Raw genomic sequence first — 20,139 nt, 5'->3', positions numbered from 1 at the left:
CTGAGCAGAGAGGGACTGACCCGTGCTCACGTTGTACCCAACCACCGAGTCTCAGCACACCTCTTCCCCTCACCCTGTGCTGGTCCCTGAGGATCTGAGATGACATCCCCTGAGATATCATGGCATGCCTCAAGGAGCACCCAGGAACCCTTGCAGATCTCGGTTAAGCCACTGGCCCACTGTTGTCAGCGTAGAGCTGGATCTCACAGCTTTTAGTTGCAGCTGGGCTTGTTTTTCTCTTTGTCATATACATCTTCCTTGATCTCATCTTCATCTGTTACATATTGGGATTGCAAAGAGCTTAAATACCAGGTTGCTGTAGCTCGTGGTGGAGTTGCCTAAGAGCATCTGCTCAGCAAGATTTGTTGGAGCCTGGATGTATTCATACAGGAAGGGACCACAATGGCTGTAGGCGCAGAACAGCAGTGCTATAGTAACCCAACATGCTAGTTGCCTTCAGCAGCCCACATGCTCCCGTGCCTGAGAGATGTAGGAGCTGGCTATCCAAACATTCCCGGGCACTGGACAGCTCATCCGAGCTGGCTGCTGGCAGGGGCAGCCACCTCCCCTGCCCCACGGCTCGCCCACACTTGTGTAATGGCCATGAAAAAACCATGAGGGCTGTGCTCGCCTCGCGGGCAGTTGGGTCATTTGCTTTAACTCATCTTCAGGTTTGGGTCGCTTTAATTCTTAATCGCGTAAAAGCAAACCTGGGAATTGCTTTCTGGGAGCTCTGTCCATTTAGTGTTGCAATGAGGAGGCTAATTGGAGCTGTTTTCCAGCACTTCCAGGGCCTGTGTTAGCACGGTGCTCACTTGGCTTTTCTCCTCTTTGTCTGCCTCGTGTTGGGGCACCAGCCCCGCTTGGCCAGAGGTGCCCCAAGGCCCATTTGCTCTGACAGCTTCCTACAGTCCTTCTCCCTTGGCTTTGGAGAGGGGTGGCAGGACCCATGGGAGCAAAAGCAACTTGAGGGTGGTGCCTTCATAGCTGTGTGTGCTCCTGTCTGCCCTGCTCAGGGGGTGCATGATCCCCCAGCACTGCCAGGGGTGCTGGGAGCAGCCACTGTGCCCTGGCTTTCTCAGTGCTTTCCCCGGGGTGCCACTACCAGCATGCCCACGGTGGGGGAATCCTCTGCCCTGCTGGAAGAAGGGCTAGGAAGGTCTTCCCAGTTTTAGAAGGCAAATGACATTGGACTTTCTCACTCTGGGATAGGTTCTCCAGCAGCAGCCCTGGGCCAGCTCCTCCACCACCCCTTCCCTTCCAGGCATGCAGATGAACTTTTGTCAGTGCAATCTGATGCAGTGCCATCTGCTGAGTCTGCACAAAACCAACTTAAAATAATAATAACTGTGAGGTTGGCCCTGCCTGCAAGACTAAAGAGTTGGGCCTGGATGTTGCACTGTGATTGTCTCTGCTGGGCACAGTGGCAGAACCACATGTGATAGGGTGTCACATCCTTGCTCTGGCTGAGGATGTAGCAAGCCTATGGGTGGCTTGTGCAGCTCCTGCCTGAGGGCTTTGGTGATCCCATGAAGATTACACCTTATGGAATGAGACTGGTCCTCCCTTCCCAATGATTTTATGTGCTGGGATCTGTGCAGCCACCTCTGAGTTGGAAAAAGAGAAACCTCTTTTCCCATCCTTTTTTCTTTCTTCCCTGGGCAGTCTCTCTAAAAGCAAGCTCCAGTTAGTCACTTCAACATGAATGATAGACATGAGATCTTGTTGACCCAGCAGATCCCAGGATGTCTATGACAGTTTTCAAACTTTCTTCTGCCAACTGGAGGGTGGGCACAGCAATGTCCCCATCTGCCTGTCAGCATGATCTCTGCTCAACCCCAGGTGCTTGTATTTGGGTTATTTCTTGATACTTCTCAGATTTGAGTAGATGTTTCAAGTGATCCTGCTCTGCTGGAGGCTCAAAAAGTGCCCCTGGGACAGTGGGGGCAGGTTGCAGTCTCTGATGGTGGCTGTCAGCTCCTCTGGCTGTGCCTGATCTGCACAAATCCAGGTGTAGGGCTTTAATACCCAGTTGCCTCAATGGATAAGTGGAGACTGGGAAGGTTCTGAGCCCCATTTCCTCTCCCAGAGGCAGCTGAGGCTGCTCTATGCACAGAAACTTTGGGCTGTCTGTCCAGAAGAAGCCTCCTCTTTCCTCCTCCCAAAACACTGAGATAAGGACACTGAGTGTGATTTCAGCATGGACATCATGCAGAGTAGTGCTCTGTGTGAACACACCAGTGGTCAGTCACAGCTCAAGAAACTCCCCACCAGCAGCTGGATTATGCTTTCTTTGAATTAAAGACTTGAGAAGTTCCAAGTGGAAGGTGTTGCCGTTTCTCCTCACCTGTCATTGTGGATGGTGCCAGACGATACCAGGCGACTTGGAAAGTGTAAGAAAAGCTTGGATTTGTTTTCTCCAGCCTCCTGACCTTGGAGCAATCTCTCCATTTAGGCTGTCATCTGCTGTCCTTGCTCCTGATCTCACCCTGTGAGGTGCTGTGTGCCTGTGGCTGCAAGCAAAGCCAGTGGCCACAGAGGCTGTGGGGCATGGTCCAGGGTCTCTGCTTTCTGCTGCTGCTCTGCACAGAGCAGGGCGCCAGCAGCTCTGCTGAGCACAGACACACTCAACACACAAGGAAGGGGCCGGGGGCTGTGGCTGCCTCTGCACCAATTCCGTCCCTTCTTCGCCATCGTCAGGGTCATTGGAAAGACGGGAAGCATTTTAGGAAGGCGGCTGATGGGTCTCCAGGGGGCCAGTGTCAATCACCATCAGTTGTTTTGTACTTAATTGTTTTCTGGGGCTTTGGCTCGGCGGGTCCTCGCTGCCGGCTCCCTCCCAGCAGTGTGACCCCGCTGCTGTGCGTGGAAGGTGAAAGCAAACAAAAGCAGCCTCTCCACACGGGCTGCTGGCATGAACACAGATGGCTCCAGAGCATGTGGCTCTGCCCAGAATCTCAGGTGCTCATTTTCCTGGAGCAGAATCTGTCCCACAGCATTCAGGTGCAACTGATGGCATCACACGCTGAGCTCCAGTGCCACAGAGGAGCAACTTTCCTGGTGTGTTCTGCCTCATCCTTGCGTGCTTTCATCCTTCAAAGAGCCCTGCCTGTTCCTACATGCCTCTACACCCTGGGAAGGGCCCCAGTCCCTCTCCTGGTGGCTTGTGTGTGAGCTTTAGCAGTCATGGATAAGCTGTGCCCCTGTCAGCACACTGTATTTAGAGGTGATGAATATTTGATTGAATGAGGGGAAGGAAAGGGCCCAGGAGCACCAGGAGTGGAGCACTGCTCAGGCATCAGTGTTGCACAGGGGTGGTGCAGGAGGAGAGCCTTCCCTCATTCTGGATTTGGGAATGTCAATACCTGTTGTGACACAGGGATGAAATGTCTGGGAGCCAGCTCCTCACCAGTCTCGTTGGCAGTGTGGGGTGAGTGGCTCCCGTTGTACTCATCCCTGACCTCTTGGAGTTGGCTGCTTGATATCCCTTCTTCCTAGGTGGCACTGGCTTTTGGGGGACGCCTCATCACCTTATCATGGCTTCACCCCAGACTGTGCCTCTGTTTCCCAAGTGCAAACTCCTGGGTCCCATGTCCCTGCTGAGTGAAGGTGCAGTGGGATGGCTGTGCCATCCTTGAGGGAGCAAGGTCAAGGGCAGGTTTCAACAGAGGATGGCTGCTACCCTGCAGTGTGCCAGAGGGAAAAGCCATGCTGGATCAGGGTGTTGGACTGGTGTAAGGACCAGCCTTGGGAAGGTGGATGCAAGGAGTAGGCAGTGGGTCATGGGAGGACCAAACAAGGTGTGTGGGGACGGATGGACCAGTGGGTGTAAACAGCTGCTGGAAGTGTGTGCCTGTGAGATGAGAACTGAATCCCTGCTTGCCCTCGCACTGCCTTCCTGGCCTCCCTGCTAGGACAGCTGGCTGTTCCTGCCACATTCCCATGTCAGAGCTGACCCCAGTGGTCCCTGGCAGCAGCAGCTCTGCCCACCCCAGACATTTATCCTGGCCAGGCTGAGTGGCCATGCCAGAGCCAGCCTTTTCCTGTGCAGAGGAGAGCAAGGCTGCTGAAATGGGCCAATTTGCCAGCTGAGGCTGCTCGAACATGATCAGAAGTGACAGAGCAGTGACAAAGTGCCTGGCTGAAGGGAAACAGGACTCGATTTATTGTTGCCCTTGGAGCGAGGGAGAGGAAGGTGGCTATGAGAGTGAGGACAGCAGTGCTTTCCCACAGTGGTGGCCTGGAGCAGTGTGTAGGTCAGCTTCATCCCTGTCTTCTTCTTCTTCCTGACCTGCTGGTCTGCTCCTCAGGAGCTTCTTTGCTTCATGTCATGGGGTTACATGACAACTTCTGAGCCAAAATGTTCCCTGGGGTGCCAGGGAGAGGTGCAGAGCAGGAAGGGCACTGCTTGGGGGTTTGGTGTCACTCTGTCCCCTGGGATCTTAGAGGGACATAAGATGGCCACATATGACATGATCTGTCATGAAGCCATGGTGGGAATGCGTCCATGTCACTTCAGGCCACCAATTTGGCCAAATCAGATTATTTCTTCTTTTCAGATCATCACTAAAGACCTTGCAAACCCTAATTTGTCTTCAAGGCTCAGGGTCTGCACACTCCCCTTCATCCTGCGCAGCTCTCGATCTTCCCAGAGGCTCCCTGCTGACCCACTGCCCTGCTGAGGTCCTGGCAGGTGGGACAGCATCTCCCACCTTCCTGCTGCCCACTCAGTGGCTGCTGTCCCCTTCAGCGAGCGCCTCACTGCAGCGTGCAGAACATCCTTTTTAACTTAGGGTAAATGTAGTTTCCATGTCGAGGTGCTCCCTGATGCTGCAGCAAAGGCGGTGCGTGTTAGTGGGCAGTGGTTTTTTCCCTCCTTTCCATGGGAGGGGTCACCTGGCATTGCCTGGGGAGGGGCCGAGGGCTCGGTTTGTGCCAGCTGCCAAAAGGGTTGCCAAGGTGGGAGGGTGGGGGTTCAGGTTCCTTTCCAGGATGAAGCCAATATGCCACCCAGGTGGGATGAAGCAGTGGGTGCTCTGTGTCTGTGGATCTTTTCTGGCTACCCCTCATCCTGCTGCCACTGCTGGGTCCTCTCGGAACAGCCGTCACTCAGCCGGCAGGACCGTGGGATGATGCTGCTCAGGAGGCAGAGGACTGCTATTTACAAGCAGTTCTGCTGGCAGCTGCCCAGGCTGGGAAGAAAAACAGCAAAGAAAAAGGATTTAAGGATGTTTGGAAGGAAAGTTCCCTCCTTGATGAATCTCCTTCAGGAGATCAGTGGCTGCCACACAACTGCAGGAGAGCAAGCAGCCCAGCCTTGGGCACCCTGGCTGCAGGAGCTGTAGGAGGCTGGAAATGCCTGTGGAAACCCAAGGCAGCCCCATGCCAGCAGCTGAGGATGGAGCTGCACCAGAAGGAGACAATGTGGAGAAGAGGGCTCTCCTCTCCCACCTAGGATGGTGATGGCTGCAAAGAGGCTCCTATTTGCCACTTCCCAGCCCTGCTGGTGGAAGCCCAATCCTCCATGAGTGCTGCTGCTGAGTGGTGCTCCTCATGATTTCCCTCCTGGTGCATGATCCTCAGCAGGGGTGTTCAGTCCAGCACGGATGGAGGTGCTGGAAAGTGACAGAGCCTGGCACTCACTTCCTGCTGATACAAGGCAGGCAGGAGGAGATAGAGCAGGGAGGGCCATGGTGAAAGAGCCTGCCCAGTGTTTGCAGACATATCATAATTAACGATGTGGATCTGTGATGACATAATTAACCACGTGGATCTGTGATGTCATAATTAACAAAAATTAATGTTTAACAGGAGGATTTTGTCTACTGGCTGGTTGCTCTGGCAACAGCGTCAAGCTGCTGGCCTCAATCTGACACATTCCTCTCCTTGTTGACTCCTTAATTGTATTGTCGATGGAGCTAATGAGGCAGAGATGTGGGGAGGAGGAGGTGGGCAAGGGGGTCCACCTGGGCAGGCAGGGCAGCCCCTGGGGGCCTGGTCATGAGATGGGGTGTGGCTGGCAGCCAGGTCATGTGGAGAAGCACAGAATGAGCTGGGAAGGCTCCCCATATCTTCACCCCGAGGCCTGCCTGCTGCTCCCCTGCCTATCATCACACAGCTGCCAGAGCTGCCGGCTGTGGGGGAGCCATGGAGGGAGTGGGAGCAGGCTGTCAGGTGCTGAGGGCACCAAGATGCCCTGGCATGAGGCTGGACATATATACCTGTTTCTGACAGCAGAACATCTGAGGATTTGCACTTTGTCTCATTCCTGGTGCCATGCCAGGGACATGTATTCTCCCTAAGGAAGGGCTTGGCAGGTCCTTGTTATGTGCCCAGGGGGCAGCTGTGTGGCCATGGTGTGACAAGGAGGTCAGGGTAGGGCTGGAAGTTGGTGCTTGTTTGTCCTGACTTGGGGGGTTCCTGATTTCAGGGAGCAGTTTGAGCTCAGCCCATTCTTGACCTGGTCACATGTCAAAGGCATAGGAGGTGACAGGAGGTAGGAGCTGGTCTCCCCTGTGGCTTGATATCTCAGAAGCTTCTGGTGGCTTCAAAAGCTGTGGCCCCCATCCCCATTGCCTCCTTCCCACAGCGTTCACTCTTTCCCATTCTCTCTCCATCCCAGGTGTCGACACCATGAGTGAGACGAGCTCCATCAGCGTGGAGGCCACAACTGACAGCAGAGACACCTCGGTGGCCACCTCCATCCTGCTGCCCTTGCCAGGCAGCCGTGGCCGGGAGGAGGCGGACACGCGCAGCGAGCACAGCTACAGCGAGTCGGGAGCCAGTGGCTCCTCCTTCGAGGAGCTGGACCTGGAGGCTGCCGGGGACGGGGAGGGAGCCCCGGGGCTGCTGCCTGATGCAGGCAGCCAGGAGGTCACAGACAAGTGGACCAAGGAGCCCATTGCTGCTGAGAGAGGAGAGGAGTGAAGAGACCTGGCTGCCTCACCTCCCGCTGGGGTCTGAGTTACTGGGAACCAGTTGCCTTTCCCACCTCCTTCCTCTCCAGCCAAGAGATTTTGGTCACTGATTCCCCCCAGGACCTGCTCTCCCTCTTTGCAGAAAGGGTGTTTGACCATTTTTGGGGGTGCTGGGAGGTGGGGGGCGGGATCTCTGTGGTGCTTGGTGGCTCAGGGTTAGGTACAGGCTGGGGGGACAGAGAGGTGCATTTGCTGTGTGTGTGTGTCCAGGCACATGGCAGATTCCTTGCAGGTGTCTGGGGGATGGTGGTGGATGTCAGAGAGGTCCCCCCTCATCTCTGCTGGTGCCCCTCTCACCCACAGCTTCTCTCTGCTGGACCACCACGTTTTCTAGCACCAAAGAGCTGTGAGTTGGGTCAGATGGGTTTGTTCCCCTCTTCTCTTCCCCTTGCTGAACAATGGAAACATCCTGTGTAAATGTGGTCCTCCTGGCACTGCCACGGGCGCTTTGGGGTCTGTAATAAAGTGGATGCTTTTCCTCACTGGTGGCTGGTGCATGCTGACTTGTCCTTTGGCCAATTTTGCCATCCTGTGCCATGGTGGGGAGTGGGCTGTGGGTGGGAGCTGCCCCCACGGCCCTCGACTGAGCCAAAGAGCTGCCAGAGGCTCTGCATCCCTGCTGCTCAGGCTTTCTTCCTGCTTGGGCAGCCCAGCAGGGCACAAGGTCTGTCCCCAGCTTGTGCAAGCTGCAGAGGAAGAGGGAAGGGTTCCAGCTGCTGTGCTGAGCTGGGCAGAGCTGGAGGGGAGGTGGCATCCCCACTCCTGGGAACCTGTGGAGAGTAAAACCAGTATAAAGCCAGATATAAAACTGCTGCTGGGCCTCCTCCTGTGACAGGGGACACCAGACTGCCTACACTGTGCCTTCCTGACATCCCATCTGTCTGTCCTGCTGCTGTGGAATGCAGGCAGGGAGGGCTGCCTGTGGTGGTTGCAGTTCCCTGTCTCTCAGTTTGGGACAAGGGAGCAGCCTGAGCATCGTGGCCAGGGTGCCACGAGGCAATGCCAGGTGCCAGAGCACCTGCTGAGTGCCCTTGGTGCCTCCAGCAGCCCAGGGATTGTTTCCTGGTGGTCAAACGTGGCAGCCCAAAACTGGGATTGGGGTGGGGGTGCCAGGGGCAGAGGAGGTCTGACTGTCTCTGTATGGTGGGAATGTGTCCTCCCTGGCTTGGAAAGGTCATGATTAGTCCTCAGCCAGTGATTGACATGAGATTGTTCATAAATATTTTGTGCTCTGAGTGATAAAATATTAAACTCCTCCAGCCCACATGGAAAAATATTGCTCTTCCCGGTGTTTATCTTTGTTGCTGGTTATTACAAAACTGCCAAGCCCCCTGAAATATTTATGCTTGGCTGAGGCTCCCGGGGGATTGGAGCCCGGCAGTGGATACTAAGAGTGCTTGTCCCCTAACCCCAGTGAAGCTGGGCACCAGGGGGCTTTGCCATCATTCTGCTGCTCTCGACAGGGCTGGAGCAGCAGCCGGGACGATGCAGCCAGTGCCGAGGTGTGTGTGAGGCTGGAGCCAGGACCCATCTGCTGGGGGGCAGCGGGACCACGGCAGTGCCAGCATCCCTTGGCACAACACACCTCCAGTCCTCATCATCCCTGTGCACCCCGGCACGCAGTGGTGAGGTCCCTCAGCCCAGGCACCGGTGTCCCACTCTGTCTGTGCCAACAGTCCTGAAAGGAGAGGGACTGGTGAGGTCTGGGCTCCTGCTGCTGTGGGACTCCAGGGGAGACCTTGCCACGGATGTTCCGAGTTATCCCTCCCCAAACCAGGATTGCCGAGGGGAAGGGAGTCCAGCAGAGTGCCTGACTCACTGCGGTGTCCCCAAACCACAGCCTGCAAGGGCAGAAGCTGGCAGAGAGGAAACTGAGGCACACGGTGGTGAGGTGGTTACTCAGGGCAGTGCCCCAGAAGCTCCCTTGTCCCGTGTCATCCCCTGTCCTGTTCCTGTCTCGGAGTGATGCTCTGGGGATGCAAATCCGCAGGATCCTGGACAGCCAAATGACTCTAGGAAGAGTCTGGGCAATTGGTGGAGATCTGGAACACAGTCCTGCCGGTGCCTCCGTTTTTGTGTGGTCCAAAACCTTCCCCAGCTGGGTGTTTGGGCTGCCGGTGAATGCTGGGGCTGGGTGGAATGCAGGTGGGCAGTGGGGGAATGCCGGGCACCTGAACTCCTCCCAAGGACTTGGGGAGCAGGGGGCAGGCCAGGCAAGAGGGGAACAAACCTCGGGGCATCAGCTTGTGGCTGTGGGGCTTCATCCAGGGCTGGGTCCCCTCTCACTGGCTGGGGGCTCTGGGGCCAGGGGAGCAGGTGCTGAGCTGTGCCCTGCCAGGTCCTGCCTGCTCTGGCTCTGTCCTGCCTCTGCCCAGCCTGCATCTGACCACTCCCTGTTCGCATCTAGCCATGCTTTCCCTGTGTCCTACCTGGATCTAGCTGTGTCCTGCCTACTCTGGCCATGTCCTGCTTGCATCCTGACGGTGCTCTGGCTCAGTCTGGCCATCCCTTGCCTGGATCTGTCTCTGTCTTGCCTGTGTTCTGCCTTCTCTGTTCGTGTCCTGCCCGTTCCTGCCTTCCCTGCCCGTGTCCTGCCCGGACCGGGCCATCTGCCCCCGGCTTTGCCCCAGCCCGGCAGTGCCCTGCCCGGCTCAGCCGGTGCCGGGGCAGGCGGGGCGGCCCGGGGGGTGCCGCTGCCCACCGGGCCGGGCCGGGCCGGGCCGGGGCGGGGGCCGGGGCCGGGCCGAGCTGGGGGCGGAGCGGCTCCGCTCTGCTGGGGCTGGCGGAGTGTCAGAGGCGGCGGCGGGAGGCGGTGGCAGCCGCAGCTCCGAGACAGCGGCGGCACCGGCACCGGCTCCCGGCACAGTCCGCCGGGCCCAGGTAAGGGCTGCGGTCCCACCCCGGCGCTCCCATCGCCTGACCTCGGTTCGCGCCGTGCCCCGGCGGTGCGTCTCCCTCTCCAGAGCCCCGGTACCGGCGGTGGAGCGGCGCGGAGACCGGCGATACCCCGCAGCCGTCGGGGCCGCGCCACGGCGGGGTTCGGAGACCGGTGCCCGGTGCCGGGGCTCCCGAAGCTGCGGGACGGGAGCAGGGCACGGGCACGGGCACCGGCACAGGAGGGGCCGGGGGTGCGGGCGGTCCGGGTGGCACCGGGGCTGCTCCCGCCGCTCACCATTGCCCGGCGCAAGACGCGGGGCTCCGGGAGAACGGCTTGGGGGTTTCTTGTCCCTCCGGTGATCCGACAGCCCCGAGCCCCGCAGCGGGCGCTCAGCAGGATCCGCCACCGCAGCCCCCGGCCGGGACTGCCCGCCGGCACCGGGACAGAGAAGCGGGGTCACCGCCCGGGCCGGCGGGGACAGACCCCGGTCCCTGGGTCTTCCGCCCGGCTGTCCGGGCCGGGGGCAGCCGGGGCTGTGAGGGGGCTGTGAGTGTGCCGGGGCAGCCGGATCTCAGGGTCGGGATGTGCGGCGGCCGCGGGGGCGCCGGGGGAGCGCCCCGGGCAGGCGCCTCGGCCCCGCGGGGTGTGGGGCTGGCAGCCCTTGTGCAGGGGACAGCTGGGGGCTCCCGGCTGAGCTCGGTGGCGGTGGGACTCCGGGACCTGCGCGGGAGGCGGCACTGTCCCTGTGCCCCGCAGCACTGCCGCTCCCGCACACGCCCCAGGTGGCACAGAGCCCCCGGGATGCTGGTGCGGAGGGTCAGGGCTCCTGGCAGGGGGTGGGCAGCGCTCCGAGTCACGGCCCCTTCCCACCCACCCCACTCGCCACGCCAGGAGAGGCTGCCGCAGCTGGCAGGAGCTTCCCGCCGTACCGCGGCCGTCGGGCTGGACTCGGCTCTGCCCTACGCGGTGCTTCACTTCCCCGGACGTTCTCCAGAGGTTCCCGCGGGCTGTCACCTCCCCAGCACTAAACCAGCCGAGCTGAGCAGCTGCGGGAATGGTGGGAGCCCTGCTCACTGTCCATCGTGGCTCGCTGCTGGGTGGGTGGTTGTTTGCCCTTCAGAGGGGGTGGGCCTGAAGGTGCCTTTTATCTGCTGGGTCCTGTCACCTGTCCCAAAAGACCTGCACCACAGAGACCTGGGTTCCCAGTGCCACCGGACCCCTGGCCAGGCTCAGCCTGCCACTGATGGGCTCCATCAATAATCCATGTGCCTGTGGCCTCTTCCCTGCTTGAGGAAACCTCAGGTCCCATAGAAGCATTTATTCCTGAAATAAGGCAGAGACCCTTCCCTCTCCCACCTCCAAAGTCCTGCACACTGCGGGGGTAAGGCAGGAGATGCCCTGAGACAGATGGGAACTTAGCAGCAGCAGACAGCACCTGAGAGCGGGCATTTAGGGGCATGGAGGAAGAGGAGGAGGTCTGCATGTGTCTCCTCACCCCACCCTGTTATGCTCTGTGCCACACTGCTGCCCACAGCCCCCTGGGCATCACTGCCAGCTCTGGCTGCTTGCTGGAGGGCTCCTCCTGCACAGCCATCACCTCTCTGGGAGCAGCATGGGGGCATCAAGGGGTCCCCTCCTCCTGCTCAGGGGCAGCAGCCTCAGCACAGGCTGCAGGGAACTGCAGGGGGGGCAGCACTCTCTGGCATCCCCCTCCCACCCTCTGTGCCCCCACAAGCACTGCTGGGCTGTGGATGAGGCCATGGTCCGGTCACAGCATCAGCAGCTTCCCATTACAGAGCAGCCTGAGGCTTTTGGACTGCCAAGGGGTCTCCTTCTCCCATGGTCCCTGAAATGCCAGCCCCGTGGGATTTCAGCAGTCAGCTTCAAATGGGAAACAAATCTCTCCCGTGATTTGGGAAAAGACAACCAATCTCGGAGGGGACTGCATCTTCTGCCAAAACAAGGCCTGCCTGCTGCAAAAGCCTTTGATTCCCCCGCGCCTCCGTGCTTTCTGCAGAGGGAGTCAGCAAACCTGGCTCTTACTTTTACTGAAACCTCTGAATTTAGTATACAGGGAAGGAAGGGGCGGTGGTGAGAGAACAGACTCTGAAGCACCGTGGCTGCCAGAGCCCTGCGCGTTGCTGCGTGAGGGTGAAGCCAGTGCCCAGTCCCTGCTCCAGCCCCGGTGCCACGGACAGCCCTGGGGGCAGCAGCCGGGGGTTGGGCTCCATGGCTGTGGGTTGGAGATTAAAATACTGTGGGCACTGGGTGCTGTGGGCACGGTGGGCTCATGGCTGGAGGTTGGGGTCTGTCAGCACCCCTGATGCTGTTGTGTGGGTCAGGGGCTTGGCTTGGCTCTTTCTGCCCAGCCTGGCCTCTCTATGCCAGGTGACATCTCTGGCTCTTTCCCCTTCCATGATATTTTAAAGCTGTCAAGCTGTCCCCCTGCAGGCTGTTCTGACCGATGCTGCCAGAGGGGCCAGCTCTGTGCCCACCCCCATGCCAGCGTGTCCCTGCGAGTGCTGTGGGGAGGCTGCTCCCTGTGCCCCTCCATGTGCCCTGGGATCTGTGTCACCTGTGTGTTTCCTGGGAGTTCTGGGTCACTGTGGGAGCTATTGCATCTGTTCATCCTGCCTTTCTGCAGGGGATTTCTTCCTAAGGGTATGCCATGTGGGGGGCACAGGAAGGCTCATGGCCTGGCTCTCCCGTGCAGCACTGACTGCCCCTGTCCCTGTCATGCCTTGCATCCCACAGACACAGCAGCTTTTCCCTTTGCTTTTCCAGGTGCCGAGGGCTCTGCTGGGGTGACACCACCTCTCTCCCACTGACACCACGCCGTGCCACCCCTCACCACCCAATGCCTGGGGACTGCCTGCCCTCGCCTTGACGGGTGGCAGCGGGTGACACGGGGTGGTGTGGGTCCCCCAGCCAGCAGCAGCACACCCCATGGCGGTGCCCTTGGCCGCCTGGCTGGGGCTGATGCACCTGGCCACCTGTCTGGCTGCTGGGCACGGCATGGCTGGCAAGAAGGAGATCAGCATGGATGGGGACCTGGTGATTGGGGGCCTCTTTCCTGTCCATGAGAAAGGAGTGGGGAGTGAAGACTGTGGCAAGATAAATGAGCACCGGGGCATCCAGCGCCTGGAGGCCATGCTCTTCGCCCTGGACGAGATCAACAAGGACAGGAGCATCCTGCCAGGGGTGAAGCTGGGTGCTCACATCCTCGACACCTGTTCCAAGGACACCTATGCCCTAGAGCAGTCCCTTGACTTCGTCCGTGCCTCCCTTACCAGGGTGGATGGTTCTGAGCACATCTGCCCCGATGGCTCCTATGCTGTCCACGATGATGTTCCCACTGCCATCACCGGCGTCATCGGGGGCTCCTACAGTGATGTTTCCATCCAGGTACCTCCCAGGCCAGAAGGGCTTGGATGGGGCTGGGGGCTTGAAGTGGGGGAGGGGGATAAAAACCTTGGCAGCAGTGCAGTGATACCACTGCCAGTGTGGCACAGGGAAGCTCACTCATTGCTCACAGTGATGCTCTGCCCCTTTCTCCAGTGGGGAGGGAATGCTAGGCAGGCACCTGAACAAGCCATCTCTCTGTGATTTTGGGGGATGTGCCCAGGGTCCCCTTGGGGGCTGCATGAGTGTCCCAAACCTCCATTAGCTGTAGGAGCCAAGCCTCACATGGGGACAGGTGTTTATTCCTCTCCTGAGTTCAAGATGGCAAGTGCAGCTCCTGCTGTACAGAGCAGGGCAGTGTGAGAGGGCACTGTCCCCCTTTCCCCCACAAAGGGCAACCTGTGAGGTGCTCCTCTGAGGGGATCAGCCATAGGGCTGCCTGGCTAAGGCAGGGTGAGCTCTGAGGACAAGTGCCCCCATGTCCCCAGTGATCCCACCGGAACAGGCACCTCAAGCTTCACACCTGGCTGTGACCCTGGGTGGGGTGCACTCAGTCCCCAAAATCACAGCTCTGTGGACTTGGAGGTTGCTTTCAGCAGGGAGAAGAGCATCCCCTGAGGATGCAGGACTCAGCAGGACCAGCTGAGTCACAGGGGTGGCCAGTGGGCCACATGCTTGCTGAGATTTAATGAGTTCCCAGCGTGTGCCAGACTGTGTGTCCTGGTCCCTGGGGTCCCTGCATCCCCCAGCTATGGGGTAGAAGAATCTGGGACTGCGTGATGGAGGCAGCATCCCAGTCCACCTGGGCACTTGTCCCTTCACCCAGCACCTCCCCGTGTCCCAACCCTGGGCAGACAGGTGTCAGCAGGGGCAGAATGTGGGCCAGCTGAGGAGCTCAAGGGGCACTGGAGGGACATGGCAGGCCGGCAGCTCCCATGCATGGTGAGGACAGGCAGCAGCATCACTGCACTCGGGGACATTCTTGCCATTAGGGGAATTTGTCGTCAAGATCATTTGTCCACGTTAATTAAGCCACATCTCCTGCCTGGGGAGCAGTGAGATGTGGGCAGGCTTGGCAGCCCTGCTGGCACACCCGAGGCCCCTTGCTGCCCCCAGAGCCTGGATTTTAACAGCCTCATTAGTGGGGCTTTTTTCCCCTTTGAAGCTAACGAGGGATTCTGCTGAGTGGCTGGAAGGTGCCGGTCCCACTGAGCTCCTGATGTGGGATGCGCAGGCGCCAGTCCCCTGACCCAGTTCTGCAGCATCCCCCAGCCTGGTGGGGGGATTCTGCCCCGGCTCCCAGCCCCTAGAATCCTTTCCCCCTGTTCTGTAGGGCTGCCAGGCATCCTGGCTTTCTCCTTCTGTCAAACATCTCCCACAGGTCACCTATGGCAGACTTTCTGCTTTTGTCTCCTCCCCAGCCCCGAATTTTGGAGTGGAATGCTTGAAACACTAAAAAAATATAAAAAATAAAGATAAATTAGCATGTCTGAGGGCTCAGTCACTCTGTAAATATGCCATCCATTCTTCTCCAGACCTTCCACAGATCAGGATGCTCTGGGTTGGGTTGCTCCTCAGCTCAATGGTTGTGTTTGGGAGCATTGTGCAACACTGGGTATTAGGCAGGCTCCCCCCATGGGAATGTCCCTTCTGGCCACCCCTTCAGGCACTCACCTCTCCTCCTCCATGCAGGTGGCCAACCTGCTGCGGCTCTTCCAGATCCCACAGATCAGCTATGCCTCCACCAGTGCCAAGCTCAGTGACAAGTCCCGCTATGACTACTTTGCCCGCACTGTCCCTCCAGACTTCTACCAAGCCAAGGCCATGGCAGAGATCCTCCGCTTCTTCAACTGGACCTACGTCTCCACTGTGGCCTCAGAGGGAGACTACGGGGAGACGGGGATCGAGGCCTTCGAGCAAGAAGCCCGCATGCGCAACATCTGCATCGCCACCTCGGAGAAGGTGGGGCGCTCCATGAACAAGAAGACCTACGATGGAGTGGTCCGGGCTCTGCTGCAGAAGCCCAATGCCAGAGTGGTCGTGTTATTCACCCGAAGCGAAGATGCCCGGGAGCTGCTGGCAGCTGCTCAGAGAGCCAATGTGTCCTTCATGTGGGTGGCCAGTGATGGGTGGGGAGCCCTGGAGAGCGTGGTGGCCGGGAGCGAAGCAGTGGCAGAGGGAGCCATCACCATCGAACTGGCAGCCTATCCCATTAAGGAGTTTGCTTCCTATTTCCGTAACCTCCACCCTTACAATAACAGCCGAAATCCCTGGTTCCGGGAGTTTTGGGAGCAGAAGTTCAGATGCAGCTTCCACACACAGGACTGTAGTCGATACTCCCTCAAGACAGGCAAGTTTGAGCCAGAGTCCAAGATCACGTTTGTGATCAATGCAGTCTATGCCATGGCTCACTCTCTTCACAACATGCACCGGACATTGTGCCCCAACTCCACCAAGCTCTGTGATGCCATGAAGCCTGTCAATGGCAAGAGGTTTTACAAGGACTTTATACTCAATGTTAACTTTGATGGTGAGTCCAAAGTGGAGATGGGATTTGGCTGCCAAACTGGAAAGGGATGGGTGGAGGATAGGAAAGAAGGAGGCCTAGATTTGATCCAAAACCTTCCAATTCCTCCAGCCTGACCATGCCCAGGGCTGTGGTTGTCCTGAGGTGCCAACAGCCATCATCCTTGGGAGGCAATCCAGGCCTTCTGTCCCCAGTGGAAACATGTGGAGAAGCTGGCCACCAACTCCATTCTGCTACAACTAGCCCCACCCAGCCCCAGGGACCCTCAAGAACATGAGTGCTTGCAACCAGCATGATTCATTCACATTTCAGGGATTAAACTGGAGGGACTCCCTTGATCAGGGACCCATGTAGTGTGGGGTGAATTAGAAGCATGTCCTCTGTGACTTGAGCTGAGGGTGCCTTGACTACAGGAGTCACTGAGAGCCACGGAGGCTGCACAACTGCCCTCTGCCCCTGCAGAGCTGGCTGAGGCTGACAGGCTCTCAGGCAGGTGGGTAGTTCTCCACCTTTGCTTTCCTGCTCCTAACACGTGCATAGGCAGCAAGGATGGGAGTGAAGGCAGGAAATAGGTTGGACATTTGCCTGTGGCCATGGTGGGATGTGACCCTTTGGATGAGCCGTGCCTCGAGGCCTGGAGTGAGTGTTCTCCTGCCCTGAGGCAGTGACTGTCTCCCCTTCTCCTCCCTGCAGCTCCATTCAGACCAGCGGACACGGAGAGCGTTGTTCGATTTGACCGCTACGGCGATGGGATCGGGCGCTACAACATCTTCAACTACCACTACGTGGAGGGGCGGTATCGGTACCAGAAAGTGGGCTACTGGGCAGAGGGGCTCATGCTTGACACCAGCCTCATCCCCTGGGCTGAGACCTCCATTCCCGTGTCCCAGTGCAGCGACCCCTGCAAGAAAAATGAGATCAAGAGCATGCAGCCCGGAGACATTTGCTGCTGGATCTGCATTCCCTGCCAGCCCTACGAGTACCTGCTGGATGAGTTCACCTGCATGGACTGCGGTCTTGGTTACTGGCCCAACGAGACCCTGAATGGCTGCTACGAGCTGCCCCAAGAGTACATCCGCTGGAAAGATGTCTGGGCCATTGGTCCCGTCACGATCTCTTGCCTGGGTTTTATCTCCACCCTCTTTGTTATCGGAGTCTTTGTGAAGAACAACGACACTCCCATCGTGAAGGCCTCTGGACGAGAGCTGTGCTACATTCTGCTGACCGGGGTCCTCATGTGCTACAGCATGACCTTCATCTTCATCGCAAAGCCCTCCACCGGGGTGTGCACGCTGCGGCGCCTGGGGCTGGGCACGTCCTTCGCTGTCTGCTACTCGGCCCTCTTGACCAAGACGAATCGGATCGCCAGGATCTTCAGTGGGGTGAAGGAGGGGGTCCAGCGCCCCCGCTTCATAAGCCCAACGTCACAGGTGGTCATCTGCATGGCCCTCATCTCTTGCCAGCTGATCATTGTCATCATCTGGCTGCTGGTGGAGACCCCTGGCACAGGCAAGGAGACTGAGCCTGACAAGAGGTACATTGTCACCCTCAAGTGCAACAACCGTGACTCCAACATGCTCATTTCGCTCACCTATAATGTCCTCTTGATTGTCCTCTGCACGGTCTACGCCTTCAAGACACGGAAATGTCCCGAAAACTTCAACGAGGCCAAGTTCATTGGGTTCACCATGTACACGACCTGCATCATCTGGCTGGCCTTCCTGCCCATCTTCTACGTGACCTCCAGCGACTACCGTGTAAGAGCTGGAGCTCTGAGGGGGCTCTGGCAGGGCTTGATCTAAGTGGTCCTGGAGATTTGGGCCATGCAGGGTCCATGATTAGGAGATGCATGGGCCTGGGGAAGGGTCTGCATCCACACACCTGGTGATGGTCACCTTTGTACTGGGTAATTCAGGAGCAGGTGAAGGGTCCTGAAGGACTGTGGCTGATGGGGCAATGAGTCCTGGAGAGAGGACCTGCCCCACTCCCTCCTTTGCTAGGATGAGGATGGGAAATGGCCCTGAGACCTCGAGATCCCCCATAGCCACGACTATCATGGAGAAATGATAGTCATCCTTCAGGCTGGTGACACAGAAGGATGAACAGCCCCTGGCTCATTCAGACACCACACCCCAGGGAATGAATGCCAGCCCCAGGGCCAGCCTGGTCCCTGGACTGCCAAGCAGTGACAGGAACTGGGTAGCATGGGGTGCATCCTGGCACAGACAACCAAACACATTCTTGATGGGGCTTGAGGAGCTGGTGGGGGCAGTTAGTCAGGGGCTTCCAGAGAGGACCTGCACCCCCAGAGAGAGTGAGCACTGGGATGGGGGAGTGCAGGCTCTGGCCCTGGGCAGTGCCCCAAAGCAGCATGTTGGCAGGGTGAAGTGTTGCTTTGCAGGGGCAACTTGTCCCCACCAGGGCAGTGTCCATATTCTGCCCACGGGTCTCCTGCAGGACCACTCTGACAGAGGGATGTGGGGTGGGGTGGAATGTCCCTGCAGGGTGCAGCCTGCACCCTGTGGGGCTCGCCACTGCCACGGCACGGGCTTCATCCTGCCCTGCTTGGGGCAGAGGGCTGACAGGTGGAGCACCTGATGCCCACCCCTGTCTCCAGGTCCAGACCACCACCATGTGCATCTCGGTGAGCCTCAGCGGCACCGTGGTCCTCGGCTGCCTCTTCACCCCCAAGCTCCACATCATACTCTTCCAGCCGCAGAAGAACGTGGCCAGTCACCGCGTGGGCACCGCTCGCTTCAGCGTGGCAGCAGCCAGCTCCAGCCAGTCCCACGGTGAGCACGGTGGGGCTGGGGAAGGGCTGGGGACAGCACCCCTTTCCTGCTGGGGGGTGTGTGGGCACCCCAGCACGGGCTCCCAAAGTGGGGCATGGGGTAGGGGAATGTGGGAAATGGGGGGGAGTGGTAGGTGTGTCCCCAGCAGCCCTTCCCTGTCCTGTATCCCAGTGCCTCATCTCCCAGGGCAGCACAGCTGCCAGAGGGGTACTGCTCCTGGGGGGTCCTCACTGCTCTGAGGGGACAGTCTCCACCCCAACATAGGGGATTCAGCTGCCCCCATGTGCCTGTCACTACCTGAGGCACTCTCCCCTTTAGCTCCAGGGAATATGACCACCCTGGGCACCCAGGGGGACCTGGTCATCTTGGGCACCCTCCACCCCAACTCCCTGGGCACACCACTACCATGGGATGCTGGGCGGTGCTGCTGCCAGACCCCAACCCAGCCCTGACTGCTGCCTTCCTGTCCAGGCTCAGCCTCGCCATACGTGCCCACGGTGTGCAATGGCCGTGAGGTGGTGGATTCCACAACGTCATCCTTGTGAAGGATGGGGAGCCAGGCTGTGGTGCTGCCACACAGCACCCCCACTGCTTCCCCAGGGAGAGCAGCACTGAGGTGCCAGGTGTAGCCGGGAGGCTCAGTCCCTGCCCCAGCACGAGCTACACATCCCACACATCAGGTCATGGTAGTGTCAGCCTTCCCTTGCACTGAGCCACCTTACATGTACCCTGTCCTCCACACCCTGCACTGAGCCATGGTGAACATCCCCCTCCCTGAGCTGAGCCACGGCGCACGTCCCCGGCCCTCGCACTGAGCCGTGGCACGTCCCTCTGTGTCACCTGCACTGAGCCATCGTGCCCCCACACCCCTGCACTGAGCCGTGGTGAATGTCCCCCAGCCCCTGCACTGAGCCGTAGTGCATATCGCACGGACCTCGCACTGAGCTGTGGCACAAATGCCCTCTCCTTGTCCCTTGCGCTGAGCCTGGTGCAGACCTGCCTGCACCGAGCCCCGGGGCAGATCCCTGCCCCTTGCCCCAGCCCCAGAGCACTGCTCCACTCCCTCTCCAGCCACATCCCACCTCCTGCTTTTGGCTTGCACCAATCCACGCTGCACCTCCCACTCCCTCACTGTGGTGCCACACACTACCCTCGCCCCAAAGCCCACCTCACCTTCCCAGCACGATGCCTTTCCCATCACCCCTGTGCCAAGCCTTGGACCACATCACCCTTTCCCTCCCTAGTGCTTTGCATTTTCATGTTTTCCTCCTGGTTTTGGCCTCAGGAGAGCCACCGAGCGTGGCTGGGCCGGGCCCAAGCCCCCACATTGCTTCCCTCACTGTATGTGGCACCTTTCATCCCTTACTGGGACACAGGGCAGGAGTAGGGGCAGACAAATGCCCACTGACCCCAGCCCCTGCAGAGCCCAGGGGGCGTAGGAGGCTCAGGGCAAGCAACAGGATCCAGGTATTTGAGCCCAACCAAGTTTTTAAGAGTAGACTTTTTCTGTGAACAAAAGTGTGATTTTTTTTTTTTTTTTGGTAATTTATGTAAATAAAGTGG

The 20,139-nt window shown here is 58.7% G+C and overlaps 2 protein-coding genes across 4 annotated transcripts in view; both read left to right on the top strand.

Annotated features, from left to right (window-relative positions):
• TEX264 (testis expressed 264, ER-phagy receptor) overlaps positions 1-7,462 on the top strand; it is a 39,281-nt gene extending 31,819 nt beyond the window's left edge. For both annotated transcript variants that reach the window (XM_021533319.3, XM_021533330.3), the window contains exon 6: positions 6,623-7,462. In XM_021533319.3, coding sequence (XP_021388994.1) covers positions 6,623-6,927 — 305 coding nt within the window. In that variant the 3' untranslated portion in view covers positions 6,928-7,462. The remainder of the gene's footprint in view (positions 1-6,622) is intronic.
• A 2,296-nt stretch (positions 7,463-9,758) lies between these two features.
• Positions 9,759-19,814, top strand: GRM2 (glutamate metabotropic receptor 2). Of its 2 annotated transcripts, XM_021533353.3 has the most exons (6): positions 9,759-9,857; positions 12,640-13,260; positions 14,950-15,787; positions 16,478-17,541; positions 18,402-18,576; positions 19,048-19,814. In XM_021533353.3, the coding sequence occupies exons 2-6, from the start codon at positions 12,802-12,804 to the stop codon at positions 19,119-19,121; spliced, it is 2,610 nt and encodes an 869-aa protein (XP_021389028.1). In that variant the 5' UTR covers positions 9,759-9,857; positions 12,640-12,801; the 3' UTR covers positions 19,122-19,814. The 2 variants fall into 2 exon arrangements, with proteins under 2 accessions (XP_021389028.1, XP_077642225.1); XM_077786099.1 differs by lacking the exon at positions 19,048-19,814 and having other exon boundaries at positions 18,359-18,455.
• The last annotated feature ends 325 nt before the right edge of the window (positions 19,815-20,139 follow it).

Source organism: Lonchura striata, chromosome 12, assembly GCF_046129695.1.
Source record: "Lonchura striata isolate bLonStr1 chromosome 12, bLonStr1.mat, whole genome shotgun sequence".
NCBI classification, from domain to species: Eukaryota; Metazoa; Chordata; class Aves; order Passeriformes; family Estrildidae; genus Lonchura; species Lonchura striata.
Note: the sequence above shows the minus strand (reverse complement) of the source record. Positions and strands in the feature narration are given on the sequence as shown.